General features: G+C 51.5%; 1 protein-coding gene across 2 annotated transcripts; it reads left to right on the top strand.

The window, feature by feature from the left end:
• On the top strand, positions 1-21,401 carry SCAMP2 (secretory carrier membrane protein 2). Of its 2 annotated transcripts, XM_027123624.1 has the most exons (10): positions 6-175; positions 11,191-11,259; positions 11,692-11,790; positions 12,361-12,489; positions 13,760-13,877; positions 14,408-14,536; positions 15,228-15,387; positions 16,508-16,609; positions 19,490-19,607; positions 19,864-21,401. In XM_027123624.1, the coding sequence occupies exons 1-10, from the start codon at positions 119-121 to the stop codon at positions 19,996-19,998; spliced, it is 1,116 nt and encodes a 371-aa protein (XP_026979425.1). In that variant the 5' UTR covers positions 6-118; the 3' UTR covers positions 19,999-21,401. The 2 variants fall into 2 exon arrangements, with proteins under 2 accessions (XP_026979424.1, XP_026979425.1); XM_027123623.1 differs by lacking the exon at positions 12,361-12,489 and having other exon boundaries at positions 1-175.
• The last annotated feature ends 87 nt before the right edge of the window (positions 21,402-21,488 follow it).

Here is a 21,488-nt window from a genome sequence, read left to right as displayed (position 1 = left end):
TGCGCTAGAACGGCTGCCTCGCTCCCGGAAGTGGAGGGTCTACACGCAGAGCGCCGCTGGGTCTGGGTGCCCGGAGGCAGAAGTGCTCTCGGAGCTTCCCCGTCGGTCCCCGACCGCCATGTCGTCTTTCGACACCAACCCCTTCGCGGACCCAGTGGACGTAAACCCCTTCCAGGTAGAGCCCTCATCTTACAGCGCTGTCTAGTGCCGAAGGCCGCCGCCCGGGCCTCTTCGCCACAGCCGGGAGACGTGGCGTAGGAGGGACGGGCCATCTGCCCAATGGGAGAGCGGGCTTTGAGGGATGGCCTATCGTAGCGTCTGGGGGGCGGGACTAGCAGCAGGTGGACTAGCGGAGGGGGCGGGGTGCTGTACTCGGGGAAGAGGTGGGACTGTCTAGCTCCCGGGAAGTAGCCCCTCTAACTGGACACTGCTGGGGAAGGGGACTGGCGCAGGCACGATCAGGGAGACCCCCAGCTTCAGGGAGAGAAGCGACTTCACCTGAGGGGGATGTGTGGCTACCATGTCCCGCAGTCTTGGAGAGACACCAGCCTTGAGTCACTTTAGGAGAGGGGGTGACAGCAACATAATGAGGAGGTGGAACCCTCTAGTGGGATGGAGAAATGTGAGAAAATCCCAAGAACATCACCCCCCGCAACATACACACACAGCCAACTAGTCTATAAGGTATAGGAGAGCCCCTGAGATTTGTCAGGAAAGGAAGGCTGGTAACCCAAGCTGAAATACGGCCTTGATAACAATTTTACACCTTGGCCATGGATCTAGTTTGGACTGGGTTTTGGCTAGATGTGAGAGCCCAGGTTAGGGAGGGAGGAGAGGGTGTTGAAGTGCAATGAATGTTGGTCTGATGGCCCTCTGTATGGTGGCAGGGTAGTTGAGATGCACTGACCTATGAGCTGGCCTCACCTTTTGAACAATAGACCGAGGAAGAAAGAGACTTCCTATTTAAAGCCAAAACTCTTCCGCCTTTGAGCTAAGAGCACAAGGCTATTCTTCTCCATGATGAAGGATTGGGACTCCTGTTAGCTCCACAGTTCCTATGCCTCTTGTTTCATGTCTGCTCAAAACCAGTTCTAGGGAAGCTTGCTTGTGCTGACTGGTGATTTATGAGCCCTGAGCTTTCTGCTTTGTCAGGATGTCACCAGGCACATGAACTCATCCTGCTTGTACTTTATTTTGGTCACTGGCAACTGTAAGTTTCCTGCAGGTGTAGGGGAAGTTCTTGGAGGGGTCCTTCCTGCAACTCACAGCATGAGCTTTCCCACCTTGAATCCCTTCAGGAGTTAGAACAAACAAAGGAGACTAGAATGAATGTCTGAGAGTAAAAACTTTATGTCTCTTTCTTGGTCTCAAGGTGACTTAGACACTGGGAGCCTTCAAGGCAAATTTTGATAGCTTTGTAACCTCAGGGAATTCCTAACATTCCTCATGTAGCTTAATGCTTCTTTACAGAACTATTTGGAGGACTTTATCTCTTATGTAATGCAGTCATCTCTATTTCAGTAAAGAAAGAACATTTGCATTTTTTTCCTTCTGTCAGTGTCTTCAGGTAACTGTTTTGCTTTAGTTATAAAACTGCTGTATGTTACTGGAGTTTGAGTTTTAGTGAGGATCTAGTAGCCTTTTGGTATGTGTGCTGTGTAATGATGTGCCTTTTTCTTTCTTCCTTTTTTTTTTTTTGTCCTCTCAGAATCAGAAATAAAATGTCTGCTGCCATCTGACAGAGGCAGTCAGCTGTCCAAAGATGCAGAGAGCTTGTCTTCAGTGCTAGCAGTGGGACAAATAGTTGGCCTAAATTCTGCCCTGTATAAATAGCAGCTTGAAAGTCTTAAACCGTATCTCCAACCCCAGAAATGATTGTGCAAACTGTGGTAGAAGTAACTTCTGCATTCAAGCAAGACAGTCTGTCCATCAGGCAGCCCCAGGATATGGCAGGACAGGAAGCAGCTGTGGTCCTGTAAAGAGCAACATCTGGAGGGGAAGCCTGTGTGGGAAGAAGAGAGCTGGCTGGCTGCGATTCTGCTCCTCCTGCCCTGGGTTGGGTTTTCCCTCTTGGCGCACAGCTGTGTGGGGAGAAGGAGATTAGGGTGTGAGGCCCCAGATCTCCTTCTCCTGGAAAGCTGCCCTCCCTCTCCTTGTGATGGTAGTGTCTGCTTCCCTGACGGCCAGAGCTGGGACATTGGGAGGGTGTAGCCCTTGGGTGACTGGGTGTGAACCCAGCTTCATTTACCTAGGGTGTTGGCACAGAGCTCAGGAGAGAGCAGGTGGAGAGGAGATAGGCTCAGAAACTGTCACACCTAGCCGGCCCTCAGAGCAGAGCCTTTTTGTTTTTCTCCATGGTGGATTACAAAAATGTACTTAGTGTTTGGAGTCCATGGTTGACTTTTAGAGCTGGGACATCCTCAGAAATCTCTTCTAACCCTTTAGTTTAGAGATGAGGAAACCAAGAACCCAGGGAGGATGGGACATACCAGAGTCACCAGCTAATTTGAAGCAGGAAGGGACTCAGATCCAGGTCTCATTCTCAGGACAGTGCTGTTTTAAAAGTTTTAAACTGCCTTGGTGTTACTTAGTCCAACAAATTAATATTAAGTAAGCTTTTTTGTTGTTGTTCAGTGGGTGGGGCTGGAATAATATGGATTGTATTGTGCTTTTTTAAGATGGTACTTTAATGCAGCATGTGTTCTGAGTAATACCAGTCCTGAAAGGTGCTCAGGGTTCTGTGGTCCAGTACGTTTAGGAATCATTTTTCTTGAAACTTGACCAGGCTTTTTAGTTTGTTAAAGGCTCCAAGAAATCCTACAATAAAGATATTTGCTCAACTTTGTTTGACCCAGCCTTTCTCAGAGTTATTCAGCCATGAAATCCTTTTTCTGCTAACTCTTGTAATATCCCCTGAAGCTCCTGGTGCGCCTTTAAGCTGACTTCCTTATAAATGTTCTTTAGGTATACCCTACTCTCATCCCCACCCCAAACTGTGGGCATGGGTTTTTATGATCCCCTCCTTGTGTATAGTTACAGTGGGATTATTAGAAAACTTCCTGCACAGTAACACTGTGAGTGGAAAATTGTCACAAGAGTGCAGAAGAGGTTTTACCAAACTCCTAGGAGGAAGCAGGAAACTGCAAGCCAAGTGTGGCTGATTTCCCAACCTCCACTGGCACTGCCTAATCCCTCTGTGAATTATGGCACATCTGCTTTGTACCATCTGGGTATGCAGGTCCTTCTTTCCAGCATGTCTGTTGCCAAAATTTTCTCAGAAAGTCTTGGGTGATGAAGAGGTTGAGGGCTACAGGTAGGCATTGTACTCCCCGTTTTCTTTTTCAGCAGTCCACTAACAAGCAGCTCACCCAGGCAAATGCCTGGGCTGCTTTCCTACTTGGCGTATCTGCCAGGTTACCCCAGGCAGTCGGCATTGATCTCAAGGAGGGGGAGTGGACTAGCTGGTGGTGCTGAACAGAGAAAGCCTTTCAGCGTTCATGAGCTGCCAAATCACACCATATCACTTTCACACGTTGCCTCCTTGCAGTTAAAAGATAATCTCAGTGGTGTGGCTGCTTCCAAGGATTTAAAACGTTTCTCTCCTGTGGGAGGAGAAAGTGGTGGCAGAAACGTGATTTGGGTGTGAACAGAGTTACATGAAGTTCCCTGCACAGACACTGAGGGCTTTGTCACTTCCCAGAGAGGGTGGGCTCCAGCTTGACTGTACCTTTGGGAATTCTCAAAACCACCAGTTGGACCTGGTAGAACTTTCCTGTGGAACAGGAGCATTGTCTCGAGAAATTTGAAAATGGCAAGCTTCATATAGTTTAACTGTCCCCAGACAGCTGCCCAGATGGGGGTGGGGGGGTGAGGGCGGTGTCCCTGACTTTATGGTTGGCGCCTGGAGCCAGGCTGGGTGTTCGAAAGCACTTGGCCAGAGACACAGCTGAACTTTGACCCTACACTATTAAGTTTTCTTTGGAGCCACTTGGTGTAGGATGATCCTGGGTTCAGAGAAATGGTAATATTTAACCAGGACAAACAAGGGGTACCTGCTGCGTCTTCAAGAAAAGAGTGCCATGCACATTAATTAGCAAGGTGTGACCCGTCCAGCAGTGCTCCTTTGAGATGCTGACATGTTTTTGCACATCACTGAGCCACTGCTGCTCCAAGATCCTGTGCAGGTGACCAAGATAAATGGGCACATGGTCTGTCAGAGCTTGTAATCTGGCAGGAGAGCTAAGAAATGCTCGCTGTTCATGACAGCATGCCGTGGTGCGTAAAGGGCAGTCAAACTTGCCAAAAGGATCTGTGAGGGATCTGAGGAGGAACGAGGCAGAGTCCCGTGGTAGGAAGGGCTTGAGCTGAGAGCAGAAAGCCTGGCATATGGCAAGAGAGGGTATCTCAGGTGAAGGAGCGCCAAGAACTTAAAGTCGCTTCCACGCACTGTCACCCCCGCAGTCCCAGGCGCCTCCTCACTCTTGGATCCTGTGGTCTCTCTGGGAGCCATGGGCCCACGATATGCCTGCTGCTTGTGATGCGCAAGCTCATTTGGCCAGTCTCTCTTGAAATTCTCTCTGTCCTTGGCCTTTTTACACTGGTAACTCTCACCTCCTTCCGCCTGTTTTCTCTTCCTGTCTTATACCTTTAAGGGTGTCCTGGAGTTCTGTCCTTGACTTTGTTCTCGCTGTATACCTTTCCAAGTAAGTCTTTCCACTTTTATGGCTTCAGAATAGCATCTGCATACCAGCAGTCCCAGATCTAGAACTCTAGCCCTCACCATTCTCCTGAGCTTCAAACCAGTACTTCCAACTCTCACCTGGACATTTTTACCCATTCCACCCAGATGCATTTTTAAAAATTAATTTATTAATTTATTTATTTTATTTATTTTTTGTCTGTGTTGGGTCTTTGTTTTTGCGTGTTAGCTTTCTCTAGTTGCGGTGAGCAGGGACTACTCTTCATTGCAGTGCGTGGGCTTCTCGTTGCGGTGGCTTCTAGGTGCGCGGGCTTCAGTATTTGTGGCACGTGGGCTCAGTAGTTGTGGCGCATGGGCTTAGTTGCTCCGCAGCATGTGGGATCTTCCTGGACCAGGGCTCAAACCCGTGTCCCCTGCATTGGCAGGTGGATTCTTAACCACTGCGCCACCAGGGAAGTCCCGAGATACATTTTATACGTCTCTCCAGTGTGACACAGTACCTTCTCAGATCCTCTCCCCACTCCCACACACCTGCTCCTGAAAATCCTGTTCCTCTTCTCCCATGACCGCCTTGTTCAGTGGCCCCCTCCCCTCCCCTCCCCTCCCCCCCCCCTCCCCTCCCCCTCCCCCCTCGCCCTCCCCTCCCCTCCCCTCCCCTCCCCATCTTGTCTTGTCCTGCAGTAACTCCATACCTCGACCATCCCGGGGAGTGGCCGAGCCTGTGCCACCTACCTGAGAAGGGTCTCTGGAGCCCGTACCCTCTTCTCCATCTCCAGAGTCATCCCTTAGTTCAGGCCTTATTATCACCCACGTGGATTCTTGTGTCCCAGCCAGTCTTCCCACCATCCTCCTTCCCTACACATCACACTCTCCTCACTGCTGGCAGAGGTGATCACTGCTCACAATCTCTAGTTGTCCACGTTGCCCACAGGGTGAAGTCTGAACTCCTGCAGTATGGCCTGACCTCTTCTGCAGGCTGGGTCCCTGGTGCTCCTCTCTGTATATACGCACTTCGCCCCACTGCCTCCAGAACCTTCTCCCTGAACACACGCAAGCTCTTTTTAAAGATGCTGTGTCTTTGCAAATGCTGTTCTTCTCTTCCTCTTTAGTGCTTGCTAAATTTCTTTCCTCTTTCAAGATCCAGTTCAGATGCCACCTCAGTGACGCCTTCCCTGAGTCTCCAGACAGCTTCCTCACTCCCTCCTCTGCGAGCCTATTGCACTTGCCTGCACCTTGTTCAGCACTGATAACGTGCTGTCGCTTCTTGCCCTGGCTTCTGTTGTGTTCTCTGTGCTATTTGCTTCTTGGGGGCAGGAACCAAGGCTTTTTCTTTGTGCCCTTGCCCTGTGCTGGTGTGGAATGGTTTGTGTAGGGAGTAAACAGACCGAGGTGGAAGGAGATGGCGGGGGCTCCGTTTGATTGAGGACAGGCTGTGCCGAGAGGAGAGCTGGTGCCAGGTCAGGGAGGGCCTCAACGCCAGGCCGGGGACTTAGACTCACTATTTTGGGTGCTTCTGTACATCACTGCTGTGGCAGGGAGGGAGGCCCCAAGGTGCATGTTGCTTATTTGGTGGGTTCTCAGGCTCTCTTTTTAAAAATAAGTGTGTACGTGGTGTACGTGTGTGTTTAACGTAAACATAACATAATCACATTATAGAAAATTGGTAAAACAAAGTAAATCATCCATATTTCTACCAGTCTTTTACAACCGTTGTTATTTTGATGTATTTTCTATATGAGTACTTCTGACAGAATTGTCATTTGATATTCATATAACCAGGCCTTTTCTCTATTGCTGCCCTGTGTTCATAGCTGTGATTTTTAGTGTCTGTTTAGGCCATTGAGGGGATGTGCACCAAAATGCACTTGTGCTTGCTGTCACTGGATATTTAAGTCGTTCCCTGCTTTTTTTCCCCTGTTGTAAATACTGGTGCAATGAATACATTTGCAGATACAGATTTTTACATATTTTCCTCATGTTTCCTTTGGATGGCTTCTCAGGCTCTGGCTCAGAGAGTACCAAGGTTAACTGTGGCTCTTTGTACACCTGGGACCCAGCCAGCCGATCCGGCAATGACTGCCCCTTCTTGTTCTATGACACACAGCCTTGGCGCTAACGCAAATAGGACTTCACAGAGGTTCCAAAGTATTGGTGACTCTCTGCCTCCCAGAGAAAGTGGCCGAGTTTCTTTTAGTCCATGAGGTATTTATTTAATGTATTTATTTGGAGCCTGAAATAAATCTCACATTGGGAGCCTGGGTGGAGTGTAGGGTGGGAAAGCAAGTAAGAGTCACAGTAAACTCGAGCACAGCCAGGACCTGGGAGATGCATGGAAAGGGGTTGCCAAACTAGTGAAAGCAAGTGTGTTTTTCAAGGCCCTTCCCCGGCAGAGTTGCAGCCTAGCTGTGCTGCGTCTTTTTCTCAGTCCCTCACACCCCAGCTCCACGGAGTGTTCCTTTGCCCCGCAGCTGTGGTGGCCTGAGCTTTCTGACTGGGCCTTTGCTCCCCTTCCTCCCCTCCTCTTGGAACTGTGCCTTTCTCCAAGCCCGCCTGGGCCTCCTCTCCCCTCCCCTCCCCTCCTGTTTTTACTCCCGTGCTGTGTGCACGTGTCTCAGCTACCAGATTTTGGTCTCCGGAAGGGCAATAGCCGCGTCCTTTTCCTCTTGGTGTGTCCCTCACACTGTTTGTGACTGCTTGCTGAGTGAAAAGAACTGAGATCAGGAGCATTCTGTTTGTTATAAATTCAGTAAAGGGCATTAACCAGTTTGAGTCCTTTGGGCACTGAGGGAGTGTCAGGTTACTTCTTTGTAGTTGAAACTTAGCTCTCACCATGCTTTTAAATAACTACTTGACCCACTTGTGAGCCAGCTGATGCTGGGTGAGGGGGAAGTAAGGTTGCTGCTGTTGACTTCTTACTTGTGACTTGGAGTAAAATCTGAGGGTCCTCATTCAGGCCAGTCAGTGTGGTCCTTACTTGCAAGATTCTCTGCCTGTGTCCCACCAGGGGTGTTCGCTAGGAAAGACTGCTCTGAAGTCTGGGAATAAAGAGCCGAGCAGAAGCAGTCGTCCCAGTCACTCACGGTGCCCTTGTCAGCATCCCTCGACCCCTCAACCCCACGTTGACTGAACACCTTCCGTTGGTCAGCCCCCAAGCCAGGCTTTGGGGACGCACTGCCCACTCAGGTTTACCACTCGTGTCTTTGGAGACAGACAGACTTGGATTCAAAATTGGGCTCAGAGACTTCCCTGGTGGCGCAGTAGTTAAGAATCCGCCTGCCAGTGCAGGGGACACGGGTTCGAGCCCTGGTCTGGGAAGATCCCGCATGCTGCGGAGCAACTAAGCCTGTGTGCCACAACTACTGAGCCTGCGCTCTAGAGCCCTTGAGTCACAACTACTGAATCGCGCACCTTAGAGCCCGTGCTCCACAACAAGGGAAGCCACTGCAATGAGAAGCCTGTGCACCACAACAAAGAGTAGCCCCCGCTCGCCACAACTAGAGAAAGCCCCAACGCGACCATAACTAACTAACTAACTAACAAAAACAAAATCTGGCTCAGCCACTACAGTCCCTGAGGTCTTGGATGAGCTACTTCCCCTCTCTGAGCTGGGAACTTCCCCTCACAACAGGATGGTTGTGAGGTTGAATGAGGAGGTGCGTTGTAGCTTTTCTCAGCCAGTGCTGCTCAGCTGGGCTGTGGAACACAGAAGCTGAGTGGAGCTAGTGTTTTCTCCATTCTCCCAAGGATGGAACATAACCAGGACTGTTCTAGATGTGCAGGAGAGAAGTCAAGTCACTGCAGACAGTGGATACCTTGGGGCAGTGGGGCTTAATTCTGTCGAGGAACCAGGTTGAAAAAGAACCTGGTAGAACCTTCTTTTCTGGTGGCTTGACACAGTGGCCAGTTCTGGGATGACTAGAATTCCACAGTAGCATCGCTGTGCGATGAGCCTGGCACATGGTAGACACTCAGTAAATGTCTGCTCCCTTGTCTGTCCCTCTTCTTCCCTCCCTCTCTCACCAGGCCTCAGCCTCTCTTGAAGCCATATACATCTTTCAGAAAGAGCCTAGGTCTCCTCAGGTGGAAAGTACCATGTCTCCCAGAGTGTTCCAGGCTCCTTTTCCCAGGCAAGGTGCCTCTGGGCCCCAGGGCTGCTGCTGTGATGCAAGTGGCCCTCCCCTTCTGTGTGCCCTAGCATTTGGGCAGTAGCTCCTGGAGAAAGCAGAGGAGGGCCTGCAGCATCTAGCACTTATTCTCAGACATTACCTGAGCTTCTGCTTGCATCAGGCTCTCTTCACCAAGCACTGGGGAGCCAGAAATATGAACTAGATCCAGAAACACCTGGTTACAGAGTTTATAGCCTGCTAGAGGAGACAGGATTTGTTTGTGGTGAGCCTGGTGAGGGTCCAGGGCCGATTTTTTTAAGATTTTAGAGAAAGGAGGAGGGGTCACTATGGATAGGGTAGTCAGTCCCCCTGCCTCCCAGAATCCTCTTCTGGCTGACCTTGGTAAAGGAAATGACATCTCTTCATGGCTCTGGAGGCTGCCTATTAAACATGCGTACCACAGCCAGGCGTGTACGCTGGCTCCTGAAACTGCTGCCAGAGCTGCCCTGCTGTCCTTGTCCTGTAGTGACAGACTCAAGTTCCTTGGACAGTGGATCTGATTTCAGTGACTTCAGCTCACTTTCTCTGCTGTGGCTTGATGTCTGTAGAGTCTGAAAGGGGAACAGATACTGAGCCCCAGATCTTTCATGCAGGAAGGCAGCTCAGTAATTCTGGGATAAATCTGCTAGATGTTCAGCCAACAACCTCAAGGCCAGTTCGCCAACTTCAGGTGGCCTCTCAGGCCTCACCTTGTCACTTTGTCGAAGTTGCAGGAGCCACCAGGCAGGGATGGTGTCCAGCAGAAAGGACACAGCCACACTGCCTCTTTGCAGAGGAGACTGGGTGAGGTGCAGAGGACAAGGACCATCCAGAGACGGGAAGTGAGTTGGGGCTGGGCTAGGCCCTGGGGCCCTGCAGACACAGGCTCACCTTCTAGGAGCTGATGGCCTTGGTAGGAAGTTAGTGTGTGTGAAAAAGGTATGTTCGGTGCTGACCCGTGACTCTATAAATGTTCAGAATAGCGAGCCAGCTCCCATTTTGAGACCTAGGACAAGTACTGCACTGTGGCGAGTATCCGTTTCCACATCTAAAAATTGAGGGGTGGTTCTCTGAGGGTCTGTCTGTTGTTAACGTTGTGTTTAAGAATCCAATCTATGGAGGCTTCCTGCTGGAGGGGAAGCTGGGCATGAAGGACAGGAGCATCCGGACCAGTAGTGAGGGACTAGGGGTGAGGTGTACAGACAGGGGAGCCTAGGTGAGGCCTTATAACGGGGACCTTGGCAGAGTCTGGTGGCAGCTGTTTCCCTCAGAGGCATCTCTGTCCAGCTGGACCTGAGCCCCATGCTATTTTGTATGGGGAAGGGGAGGGAGTGTACAGGAGCTTTGTTGGGTGAGGGGCAGGATGAAGACAGCCCAGCCTCAGGCCAGCACGGAAGCTGCTCTGGTGGAGAGGGTGGCGGAGATCCCTGCGTGAGGCCCTCAGCATGAAGGGTTGGCCTCGGCAGAGATCAGATGGGAAAGAGAAGATTGAAAACTCGGGAAAAGGCTGTGTTCTGAGGACATTTTTGCATTTTCTGAAAAGAATCTGGAAAAAAAAAAACCCAAAACAATTTCTTGGCTTTTCATCTGCGTCCTTCATATCTGTATTCCTAGCAAGTGTGCATGATTTAATAAAATTAGCACTGGCAGCCAGCAGCATGTTTTTGTTCCAGAATCTTAAACTGTCCTTTAAAAAATAAGAGGAATAAATGTTTTCTGTAAAATAATAAATAAAACAGTACAGAGAGGTTAGAAAGTGAAAAGTACATATCCATCCACACCACCTCATTTACCCGCCTCCCCCACCTGCTTCCCCTCCAAAAAAAAAAACAAACCCTCCCTGGAGGTAAATACTATAAACCATTTTAAATTTCTTTGTTTTCTTTTTTTTTTTTGGCTGTGCTGTGTGGCTTGTGGGATCTTAGTTCCCCGATCTTAGTTCACTGGCTTGAACCCGGGCCCCGGCAGTGAAAGCGCCAAGTCCCAACCACTGGAGTGCCAGGGAATTCCCTAACCGTTTTGAATTTCTAAAGGGCACTAATAGGAACTTGTGTGGTGTCTATTCCCATGCCTCAGAGTGTAGACCTTACTCTGGGTCTCTTCCGGGAAGTCATCTGGGCTGAACCGCTCCTTTTCCAGAAAGGGAAAAGCGATTGCAGCTGTGGTGTGGCAGAGGCTGGGCACAGGAGCCTTCGGGAGAGGCTTTCCAGGGCACTAGGAAGGGCCATCAGCAGCCTTACTTCAGCCAGGTGTCCCTGGGAGGGGCCAAGAGATGGTGATCTCCCTCTGCCTCACCAAGGTTCTCCCTTTTCCCTAGCGTCTAATGGCTCTTTTTCACCTTCTCAGGATCCCTCTGTGACCCAGCTGACCAGTGCGCCACAGGGAGGCCTGGCTGAATTCAACCCCTTCTCCGAGGTTGGTGAGCATGCCCTCTTTCTGAGTCCCTGGGTCCTCTGGGTGGTGCTGGCGTCTCTGGGGTAAGGATACTTGGCAGAGACAGAATAGCTGCAATCCTCAAAGGGACAGTCCTAATGTGAACTCAGGGGGGTGGGGTAAGGATGAGGAACTCATCCATTCACCCCCTGGGGTCCGTGATCTGGGCCCCTCACAGAACAGGGCCAGGCCATGCTGGGGAGCTCTGGATCCAGCAAGGGTCTGGGTTAGGCATCACATCGTCCAGAGCCTGAGGCTCGTTGGCCAAGAAGCTGCAGAAGGAGGCCCAGGGAAGGCCCAGAGGGAGTGCCCCTCACAGGCAGGGGCATATCACTCACCCTGCTGTGGGTTTGTCCCCACATGGCCAACTAGTGGAGGCCCACTCACCTCTGTCCTCTGATCTGCCCCGTGCAGACAAATGCAGCGACAACGGTTCCTGTCACACAGCACCCCGGGCCCTCGCAGCCGGCAGTTCTCCAGCCCTCAGTGGAGCCAACACAGCCAACACCCCAGGTACTGTTGACAGGATCCCTGTGACCGCTCCTTTCCAGAAAGGGACACACCCAGACCAGTAGCTGAGCCCTGAGATTGAGGGGTGGGCAGAGGGCTTTCATCCCTGGCTTCCCTTTCAGGGCCCTTTGGATCATCTCTTGGAAGTTGGTCACTTGCAGATGGAGAGTCTGCTCTGCCAACCTATATCCTCTCCCAATATCCTCTCCCCCACCCTACTTCCACCACCCAAAATAAGCTCTACTCACCAGGCCAGGGTCCTTGGTGTCAGAGAGAGCATTTGATCCTGTTGTGCCATTCCACATCCTCCTTGGGCCTTTGGTTTGTTCTCTCTTACACAGGGCCCAGAATCTCTCTTCTCTCCCTCCCTTCCTCTCTCTCTCTCTCTCCTCCTCCTTTTTTTTTTTAACCTCATTTATTCCTGCCCACCTTCCTGTTTTCCTTTGTCCCTTCACCAAATACTGTGAATCTTTCTGCTTTGTGCCCGACACTCCCCTCCATGCCTCACTGCCCTACCCCACGCTCCTCACTGCCCCCGGTGAGTATGGCCCACAGTGGAGTTGTATGTTGCAGCTCCTGCTTAGACAGGCCAGCAAGTTCCTGCCTACCAGATTCCTGGCAGTGAGCGAGCTCTCAGAGAGGCAGATGCTACTAGGAGGAGATAGTATTCTCAGAGACAGCTACATGCGAAACCTTCCGAAGGTAGGCAAAGTATAGATGAGCAAGAGTGAGGGCAAGGCCCCTGGAGCCTGCCCAAGCTGGGCTGTGGGCTCTAGCGGGCCCCAGGCTGCCCCTACCGTCTGACTGGACTTGCTCTGAATGTTCTGCCCTGCCTGGGCCCTTGAGCCCCACCCATGGCCCTAGAACCCTGTGGAGGTGAGGCAAGGCTTAGGGGCAGGGGTGACTTTGCTGTTCGGCTGGGTGGTGGGCCGTAGGGACCTGGTCCTACTCAGCTGAAGTTGCAGACTTGGGAGAGGAGGCTAAGCCCCTCCACGTGGTCTCGGGTGGTCAATTCTTCCGCCCCCACTGCTTGAAGTTTACCTCTTGAAGGTAGCCTTAGGTCTTTGGAGAACGCCTTTTGGAGAGAGAGCGCACCCGCGTAGCTACGTGTTTACAGGTATGCCTGCCTTGTCATCCTGTGAGATGACCTGTTTGATACCTGCTCCCTAAAGAGGACTGTAGACTTCAGGAGGAACCAGGTCCCAACAGGGGGAGCAGGGCCCTGGGCTGGAACACCAGACCCAAGCCCAGCCGTATTCAGCCTCACGTGTAGTATCCTAGCTGCCTCACTCAGAGGCCCAGCTCTGCCTGGGGAGGGAGAAAGCTTGGACTCTTCATGCCATGAAAGCCAGGCGAGGCAGGGCCACACCTAAAGGGCTGTCCTGGGTTATACTGGGTAACAGTTCAGGTGGACCTCTGGGCAGCTCCTGGGGGTGGGGCAGGGGGTGGTGCTTAAACATAGATCCCCGAGGCTCTGGGTACCCAAGGCTGCGCTCGAGTATCTCCCTTCCCCTCGCACTGCTGGCAGGATTGCACTGTTTCCCCTTCACACACACACACACACACACAAACACACACACACACACTTCAAGTGAGGTTGGGTCTCTGGGTTTCTGGCTGTAGGTTAGTTTCTTGTGAGGTCTTTTTCCCTTTGCCGTTACTCCAGAAATCACTTTAACTGAACGTTGCCTGGACTCCAATATGGGAAATAACCCTAACCCTAACTCAGGCTCAGGGATGAAGGGGAGAGAAGAGCCCTGGTAATGGCTAAGGGGCCAGAGGTGGTATAGAGGTGGTAGGGGGCAGGTCACCTTGGCCTCTCTACGGTGGTCTCAGGTACCCAAGACACCCTGGGGCTAGGACTCTGGGCTCTCCCTGCATGGGGGCAAGGCCCCTCTGACTTCTGCTCATGCTGACACTGTCTCACTGTCTCTTGTGTCTGGCCACCCGCCACCTCCTCTGTTCCCTCCAGGCTGTGGCCTCTGCAGCCCAGGCAAGCCTGCTCCGGCAGCAGGAAGAACTGGACAGGAAAGCAGCTGAGCTGGAACGCAAGGAGCGGGAGCTGCAGAGCACTGTAACCAACTTACACAGTAAGGGAGGCCACCGTGCTTGGCTTAGGGAGTTCCCCAAGCCCTCTTGTTCTGGGGCAGCCTCGGAGCTTTGCTGAACTCCTGTTCATCTTAGAATGGCATTGGCCTTGGGGAATACCAAGTAAGGTGGAGGTTAGGAGACTTGCCATGTACTCCTAATGGATATAGATTATTTCTACACTCCTTCCCAGCTCTAGAATTCTTAGATAGAGTGGGGGCACTGGTCCCAGGATTCCTTACTCATGACGAGGACCCTTTGCGCTTATGGTCTGGTTGTTAATGAAAATAATCACTTAGGCTGTTGAGCTCTGTGTTTCCCAGTACATTTGGGGTCCATTATCTTGGAGTGAGCTCATGGGTATTTGTGTCCCATCACCCTTTTCCCATCCCACTCCGTATCCATAGACCCCGAGCCCCGCCTGCTGGTGCCGCTCTGGGAGCCCTGGTTTGACCCATGAATGAGGCCAGTGTGTGCATTCCGCCAAGCTGCTGCTGAGGCTGGGCTCACGTCCTCACCTCTTTCCACACAGTGAGAGAGAACAACTGGCCGCCCCTGCCCGTGTGGTGCCCTGTCAAGCCCTGCTTCTATCAGGATTTCTCCACAGAGATCCCTGCCGACTACCAGCGGATATGCAAGATGCTCTACTATCTCTGGATGTGTGAGTCCCGCTCCTGCCCCTTTGAGCTCCAGGGTGAAATGGGCTGTGACTCAAGAGCCCTATCTCTGCTCTGGCGGCTCCTCTCTGGCGGGCTCCAGCCTTTCTCAGTGCTGGGCTGGGGGGTGCCTTCTGCCCACATAATTGGCCTTCTACAGTCTGCTGCCTGTCCTAGGAACCTCCCCTCAAGGGCCAGTCCAGACCATGGATCGGGTAGAGTGGGACTAGCTGGAGGCTTCTGAGTTCCTGCAGAGCTCACTACACTAAAGGACCCTCCTTAGGTGAAGGCCTCCCCTCCCCACAGTCCCCTCAGCTCCTAGGAGTGAGGATAAAAGACTTCCTGTAGCTCCATTGTGGGCTGTGCAGGACCAGGGGAAAGAGTTGCTGAGAGAAAGACTTCATTCCCCAAGGGTCAGCCCTTGGGTCTGCATCTGCCCCTCCACTGCCATTCCTCATATACCTATGCTGTCCCATCGTCTCTTAGGAACTTGGTTTGGTCCCTGGTTTTAAGGTCGCAGAAAACCAGGATTTGGGAACTAACCCCGCCAGTGTACAGACTGAGGTCCTCTAGTATTTCTGCAGCTGCCCTTATAGCCTGGACTTCTTTTCCTCTGCAGGGGGTGGTTTGCCTTGTTGGGGAAGCCTTCAGTCACCTTGGTACAAGCCTCTCTATCTCTCCCCTCTCCTTTCCCAGTGCATTCAGTGACCCTGTTTTTGAACCTGCTTGCCTGCCTGGCCTGGTTCTTAGTCGACACCTCCAAGGGAGTAGACTTTGGCCTCTCGATCTTGTGGTTTGTGATCTTCACCCCCTGTGCCTTCCTTTGTTGGTACCGACCCGTCTACAAGGCTTTTAGGTGAGTGGGGCTGGGGCAAGGGGTGAAGCTGGCATCCCCGGTCGCAGGCCAAGGGCCATAAGCCCTGGGGCCCCATCCCAGTCTTAGAGCAGAATGGATTGGTGGGGAAATTCACTTTCCCATTTCCACCCATAGTGAGAGCAGACAGGAAAGCTGTTTTCCTCAGTTGTACCTGAGGTCTGCTCTGGGCCCTGTCCTTGGACTAGACACAGGAGACCTAGAGAGGAAATCAGGAGCCTTACTTGCCTTCCCCCTGCTCCCAGTTTGTCTGGTTCGGTGGGATTTTAGTCACTGGGAAGAGGGTGTGCTTCTCTGTTAGAAGTGGGACTTCTCTGATAGTCAGAGTCTGACAGATTCGGATAAGCTCTCAATGGCTTACCCCTCCATGCTCATTTCTGCTCCTCCCCCACCTCCCCAATAACTCATGAGCATCGCTGAGTGCCAGTATTTGACCGGTTGACCTAGAGTCGATTCTGTGGACATGAATGAATCCACCTCACAACCCCCTAGGGCTTTAGAATTGTGCCTCAGAGTTGATGCTTTCATGACAGAGAGCCCAGCAGGCCCCTGGAAGAGGGGGCGGGGCAAGTGGCTGAACCCTCCCATGCACTCAGCAGGGTTGCACTCACTGAATATGCACTCACTGTATTCTTGCCCCCCAGGACACCGAGATGGAAGTACTCAAAACACCAGTTTTGTCTGATATTCCCTACTCCCCAAATACCTTTTCTTCTGCCCAGGACTACAGTTCTATTATAAAAGATTTATCATCTTTATAACAGGCTTAGATTTTCTTCCCTGTTACAATGCAAATAAGTACTCCAGGAAATGGACTGTTAGGCTGTTTACATTGTCCTTGGGGTGAGCAACTTTATTAGTTCTTTGAGGAAGCAGTCAAGCACTGACCCCTTAAATTGGAAGGCAGTGGAAGGCAAGCCCTTTTTGATTATGGTGGTGAGTGCCTGTGTCCTTATGGACAGTGTGGCTGGCCTGCTGGAGCTCTTTCTACTAGCATCCTACCTCCTGGCTCCTAGCGAGGAAGGTGTCATAGCAAGTGAGGAAGGCTGAGGAATGAGCCCCAAACCCTCTTGTGACTTCTCGTTTCCCCCTCTCTCCACAGGTCTGACAACTCTTTCAGCTTCTTCGTGTTCTTCTTTGTATTCTTTTGTCAAATAGGGATCTACATCATCCAGTTGATCGGCATCCCTAGCTTGGGGGACAGGTGAGAGCTGGGGTAGCACAGAGGGAGTGGTGCCCTGTTTCTCTGCTCCTAGAAAGCCCCCACAGATGACCCATCTTCCACCGTGGCAGGGAGAGGGGACGGTGGGTCAGCTGGGGTCTGCCTTTGTGCCCCCGTCCACTTCTTCACTGGTAACCTACACTCACTGTCTTGCCTTGCTCACCACTTTCTGGGGCATTGTGAGTGGACTTGGCCTGAATCCTTAGGCTACCAGGGCTGTGTCCTGCCCGGGATGGCCTCCTCCTCCTTTTCTCCTGCCATGCCCTCCTAGAGGCTGGTGCTACTCTCATAGGCCCCAGACAAGCCCTGAGGTTTGGGCAGCTGCTGATGGGTGTCCTGGCCTTTGCAAACTGTGAGCTGTGACTTTTTGCAGAGGCCCTGTCATCTCAGGAGATGGAGCCCTTGCCCCTTGTGAATCGGGCTCCTTCTGGCTGCTCTCCTTGAGCACAGCTGGCTTGAGTGTCCTGGCTACTGCAGTCTTCAGCTCAGAATTAGTCTCAAAAAGAAAAGCCAATGGCTGATGTTTTCCTTTCTGCTCCAGTGCACAGGGAACATTACAGAAAGGTCAGGCTGGCACTTGGCTGAAAGCCTGAGCCTGGAAGGGCTGTACTATTTTGGTCCCCTCCCTCCAGTGGAGCTGGCAAGTCCAGAGTGGTGGGGAGGGGTGACTCAGCTCGCACTCGGAGCAAGTGCACGCTGCCCTCCCCCCACCCCTCTTCCTTCTCACCTTGCTGTTTCTAATCTGGCCCCTTTTCTCTTTGACTGGTGACCCAGTTTCATTACTCATTACCCTAAGTGAGGTCCTGGTAAAAGGCTGTGATTAATAACTGCTGTTTATACCCCAGACTGGGAGCCAGAAGGCTTGAGTTCTGGTCCTGGCTCAGCCACTCACTGCCCTGCCTGGATGAGCTCTGCAGCCTCCAGCCTCCCAGTGCCTTTCTCATCTCACCTCAGAACCCCCCCCCCCATTGGGTGGATATAATCCCCCCTCCCTTTTTTGTTATTGATTATAAAATACACATGACATAAAATTTATCATTTTATTTACCACTTAAACCATTTTAAAATGTACAATTCAGTGGCATTTAGTACATTCACAGTGTTGTGCAAACATCACCACTGTCTAGTTCCAAAACATTTGCTTCACCCCATAAGGAAACTCCATGCCCATTAAGCAATCACTCCTCATTCCCTCGTTCCCTTGTTCCCTGAGCCCCTGGCAACCACTGAGCTGCTTTCTGTCTCTCTGGATTTGCCTATTCTGAACATCTCATATAAATGGAATCATACATGTGGCTTTTTGTGCCTGGCTTCTTTCACTTAGCATAATGTTTTCAAGGTTCATGTTATTACTTCATTCCATTTTATGGCTAAATAATATTACATTGTTTTTGGAGATACTGCATTTTGTTTATCCACTCATCGCTTGATAAACATTTGGGTTTCCACCTGTTTGCTGTTGTGAATAGTGCTGCTGTGAACATTTGTGTACAGGTTTTTGAGTACCTGTTTTCAGTTCTTTTGGGTATGTATCCTGGGGTGAAATTGCTGGGTCATATGGTAATTCTGTGTGTAATTTATTGAGGAACTGCCAAACTGCTTCCCACAGAGGCTGAACCATTTCACGTTCCCAATAGCAATGTATGAGAGTTCCGGTCCCTCCATATCCTCACCAGCATTTGTTATTTTCCTCTTTTTTTTCCTTTTTTCTATTATAGCCAGTCAAGAAGTGTGGTAATTCATTGTGGTTTTGATTGCTGTTTCCTGAATGATTGTGATGTTGGCCATCTTTTATATGCTTGCTTGGCCATTTGTATATTTTCTTTGGAGAAATGTCTATTCATATCGTTTGCTAATTTAGTAATTGGGTTGTCTATTGTTGAGTTCTTTATATATTCAGCATTGTAGCTGCTTATCAGATATAAATTTTTTTCCTTTCTGTGTGTTGTTTTTCACTCTTGATAGTATCCTTTGATGTACAAAGGTTTTAAATTTTGATGAAATCCAATAGTTTTAGTTATTATTAGGTTTGAGTTAATTTTTGTATGTGGTCAAAGTAGGGTCCCCCGTCATTGTTTTGCATGTGGATATCCAGTTGTCCCTGCACCATTTGTTGAAGAGGCCATTCTTTCCCCATTCAGTGGTCTTGGCATACTTGTCAAAAATCAGTTGACGATTGGGATTTCCCTGGCGGTCCAGTGGTTGGGACTCCACACTTCCGGGGAACTAAGATCCCACATGCCACGTGGCCAAAAAAAAAAAAAAAATCAGTTGACGATAATATATAGGTTTGTTTCTGGGCTCTCAATTCTATTCCGTTGATCTATACATCTGTCCTGATGCCAGTACCGTACTGTTTTGATAGCTATAGCTTTGTAGTAAGTTTTAAAATCAGAAAATGTGAGGACATCCCCTTTATAGATGAGGACACTGGGGCTCAGGAAGGAGACATGACTGGCTGGAGGCAGAGGGGCTGTCCCTGGGCTGCAGTGGCAGGAGCTGAGGTGAGAGGATGAATGTAGTGGGTTGGCCAGTGGTCCTCCTTCTCAGAGAGGGGCCCTCAGGAGTGAGTAGCCAGGCTTTCCATGTCCCCCCTAACCCCCAGAGCAGCAGGAAAAGGCTCTACCCAGGGCTATTCCTGACTGTGAAGACAGCAGCCACATCCTCCCTTCCAGACCTCACATGGCCCAAAGATTCCCAGTGGGCAGTGTGGGGCCTGATGGCCTTCACAGAGGCATGGCCTCTGCAGGGAGATGCCTGGGCGGTGTTCAGCACGCAGTGGCCATTTGGAGAAGAGCCCCTCACGGGGAGCTCTGGGGCCCAATCCCACTACACTCCCTACGGCCTCTTCCTCCCTTGCAGTGGTTGGATCGCAGCCCTGTCTATACTGAAGCAAGACTTGGCTGTGTCGATCATCATGATGGTGGTGGCTGGCTTCTTCACCCTCTGTGCCGTGCTCTCACTCTTCCTCCTAAAGCGGGTGAGTGGTGGGTGCTGGGCCAGCTGCAAGCCCAAGGAAGCAGGCACCTCTCTCCTGCCTTCTCCATGGGGGTGTTCACCACTACAGCAGTTGGGCCTCCTGGGTCCTCAAAGGTCCAGCAGCTTCCTCCAAGGTTCTGGGTGGGAGGTCAGGCAGGCTGGGGTTTGTGGTGGCTCCCTTGGGAATATAACCTGGATGACTTGGTTCCTGGTGGCCCACAGGGCGGGGCTTCTCTCACCACAGCCTCTTTCCGCAGGTGCACTCCCTGTACCGCCGGACGGGGGCCAGCTTCCAGCAGGCCCAAGAGGAGTTTTCCCAGGGCATCTTCAGTAACAGGACCTTCCGCAGCGCCGCCTCATCTGCTGCCCGAGGAGCCTTCCAGGGGAATTAGTCCTCCTGACTCTCTTCCTCTGCCCTGGCCTTTTCTCTCACCTGCCTTCTGAGCTGCACTTTCCGTGGGTGCCTTAAGCAGTGGCTATGCCCAGCACAGACCTGGGGAGGGTCTTGCCCGTGGCTCTTCCTCCTTCCTCAGCAACCAGCTCTCCCTTCCACCCGAGGAAAGTGGCGGGAGGGACAGGGACTGTTTTTAACACAAGAGGAAAAAAAACAGCTGTCTTTCCTTCTCTGGTGGTGGTTTGGTAGGATTTTTTTGTCTCTCTGGAAGCAGCGGGACTGAAGTTCTCTTCTCCCTACACACATACACACACATGTACTCACACACATACAGACACACATGTAAACACTTGGGGTCACTGGCAGCCCTGGGCCCACCCCAGCTGGAGTTTTATTTCTGCTGGAGTCCTGAGATTCCACTCTTTCCCCAACAGGCCTGGCCTGAATCTGGTGTCACAGACCCAGCCTGTGGCTCCCACAGTCCTGCCCTTCTTTCCTGCCCAGGCTGGGGTAGCCTCCTAAGGGCTCCCCTTTAGATGAGCTGCAGTCTGAACTCTGTTCCTCAGATCACTGGAGTGGTCTCCGGGCTTCCAGAGCCTCTAACCTGGTTGCCCCAGCCTCTTTTCCTGCCTCATGTTTCTCACAAACAGTTTCATAGCCCTTTAGGCCCCCTGCACCCTCCCAGTGTGCCCTCTGGGGCCCTTCCCTCTTTAGACTTACTGAACGTGCAATGGGGTTGGTAGGGATTTGCGGATGGAGAGGGATAGAGGACGCCGACCCAAAGTTGTCCTGGCCAGCCTTTGGCTGTCTTCTAGGAAGGTGGGTTTGACTGTTTGCTTGTGGTTTATTTGGTCCTGTCTGTTTTGATTTCTTCTCTTCCGGAGAGATAGCTGCCCTTTCCCTTGGCCTCAGATTCTGCCCCCCCCACCCTGCCCCCCACCATCAGCAATATCTAGCTTGTATGACTTAGAGGGAGGGCAGGGGGAATCAGTTCAGAACTGCATCCTACAGGCCACCTTTCTGAGGGTTCCAGACTAATCCTCTAGGGTTCTCCCATACTCCCAAGTAGAGTCTAGGTCACCTTCCACTAGTCCTGGGGATTCCCAAGGAGGTGTGTCACTGTGATGGGTGCTTAGGAGTTCATGGTGAAAACCTGTACCCTGTCCTCCAGAGGCGGTAGGAGTCGGTGGGTGGACTGAGGGGACTTCTCAAAAAGCCGGCCAACCTGCTACCCAGAGACAGCCCTCAAGCTGCCAGCTTACACAGCCCCAGAGCCACTGAATGATAATGGCAGTGACCAAGGTTTTGTAAACTCCTTTCTGGTATTTTTTTCTCTGTGTATAAATGTATATGTTATGTCTCAATTTTGTCCTTAAATAAAAACAAGACATTTTCAGACAATACTGGTCCTCATGTCTGCTGGACTTGGGAGGATGGGAGTGGCCCATAGGGTAGGGGCTGAGGCACGCCAGCCATAGGTGAGAGGAG

The sequence above is a fragment of the Aethalodelphis obliquidens genome, unplaced genomic scaffold, assembly GCF_003676395.1.
Source record: "Aethalodelphis obliquidens isolate GAN/ISIS:26980383/991018 unplaced genomic scaffold, ASM367639v1 scaffold26, whole genome shotgun sequence".
Classification (NCBI taxonomy): Eukaryota; Metazoa; Chordata; class Mammalia; order Artiodactyla; family Delphinidae; genus Aethalodelphis; species Aethalodelphis obliquidens.
Note: the sequence above shows the minus strand (reverse complement) of the source record. Positions and strands in the feature narration are given on the sequence as shown.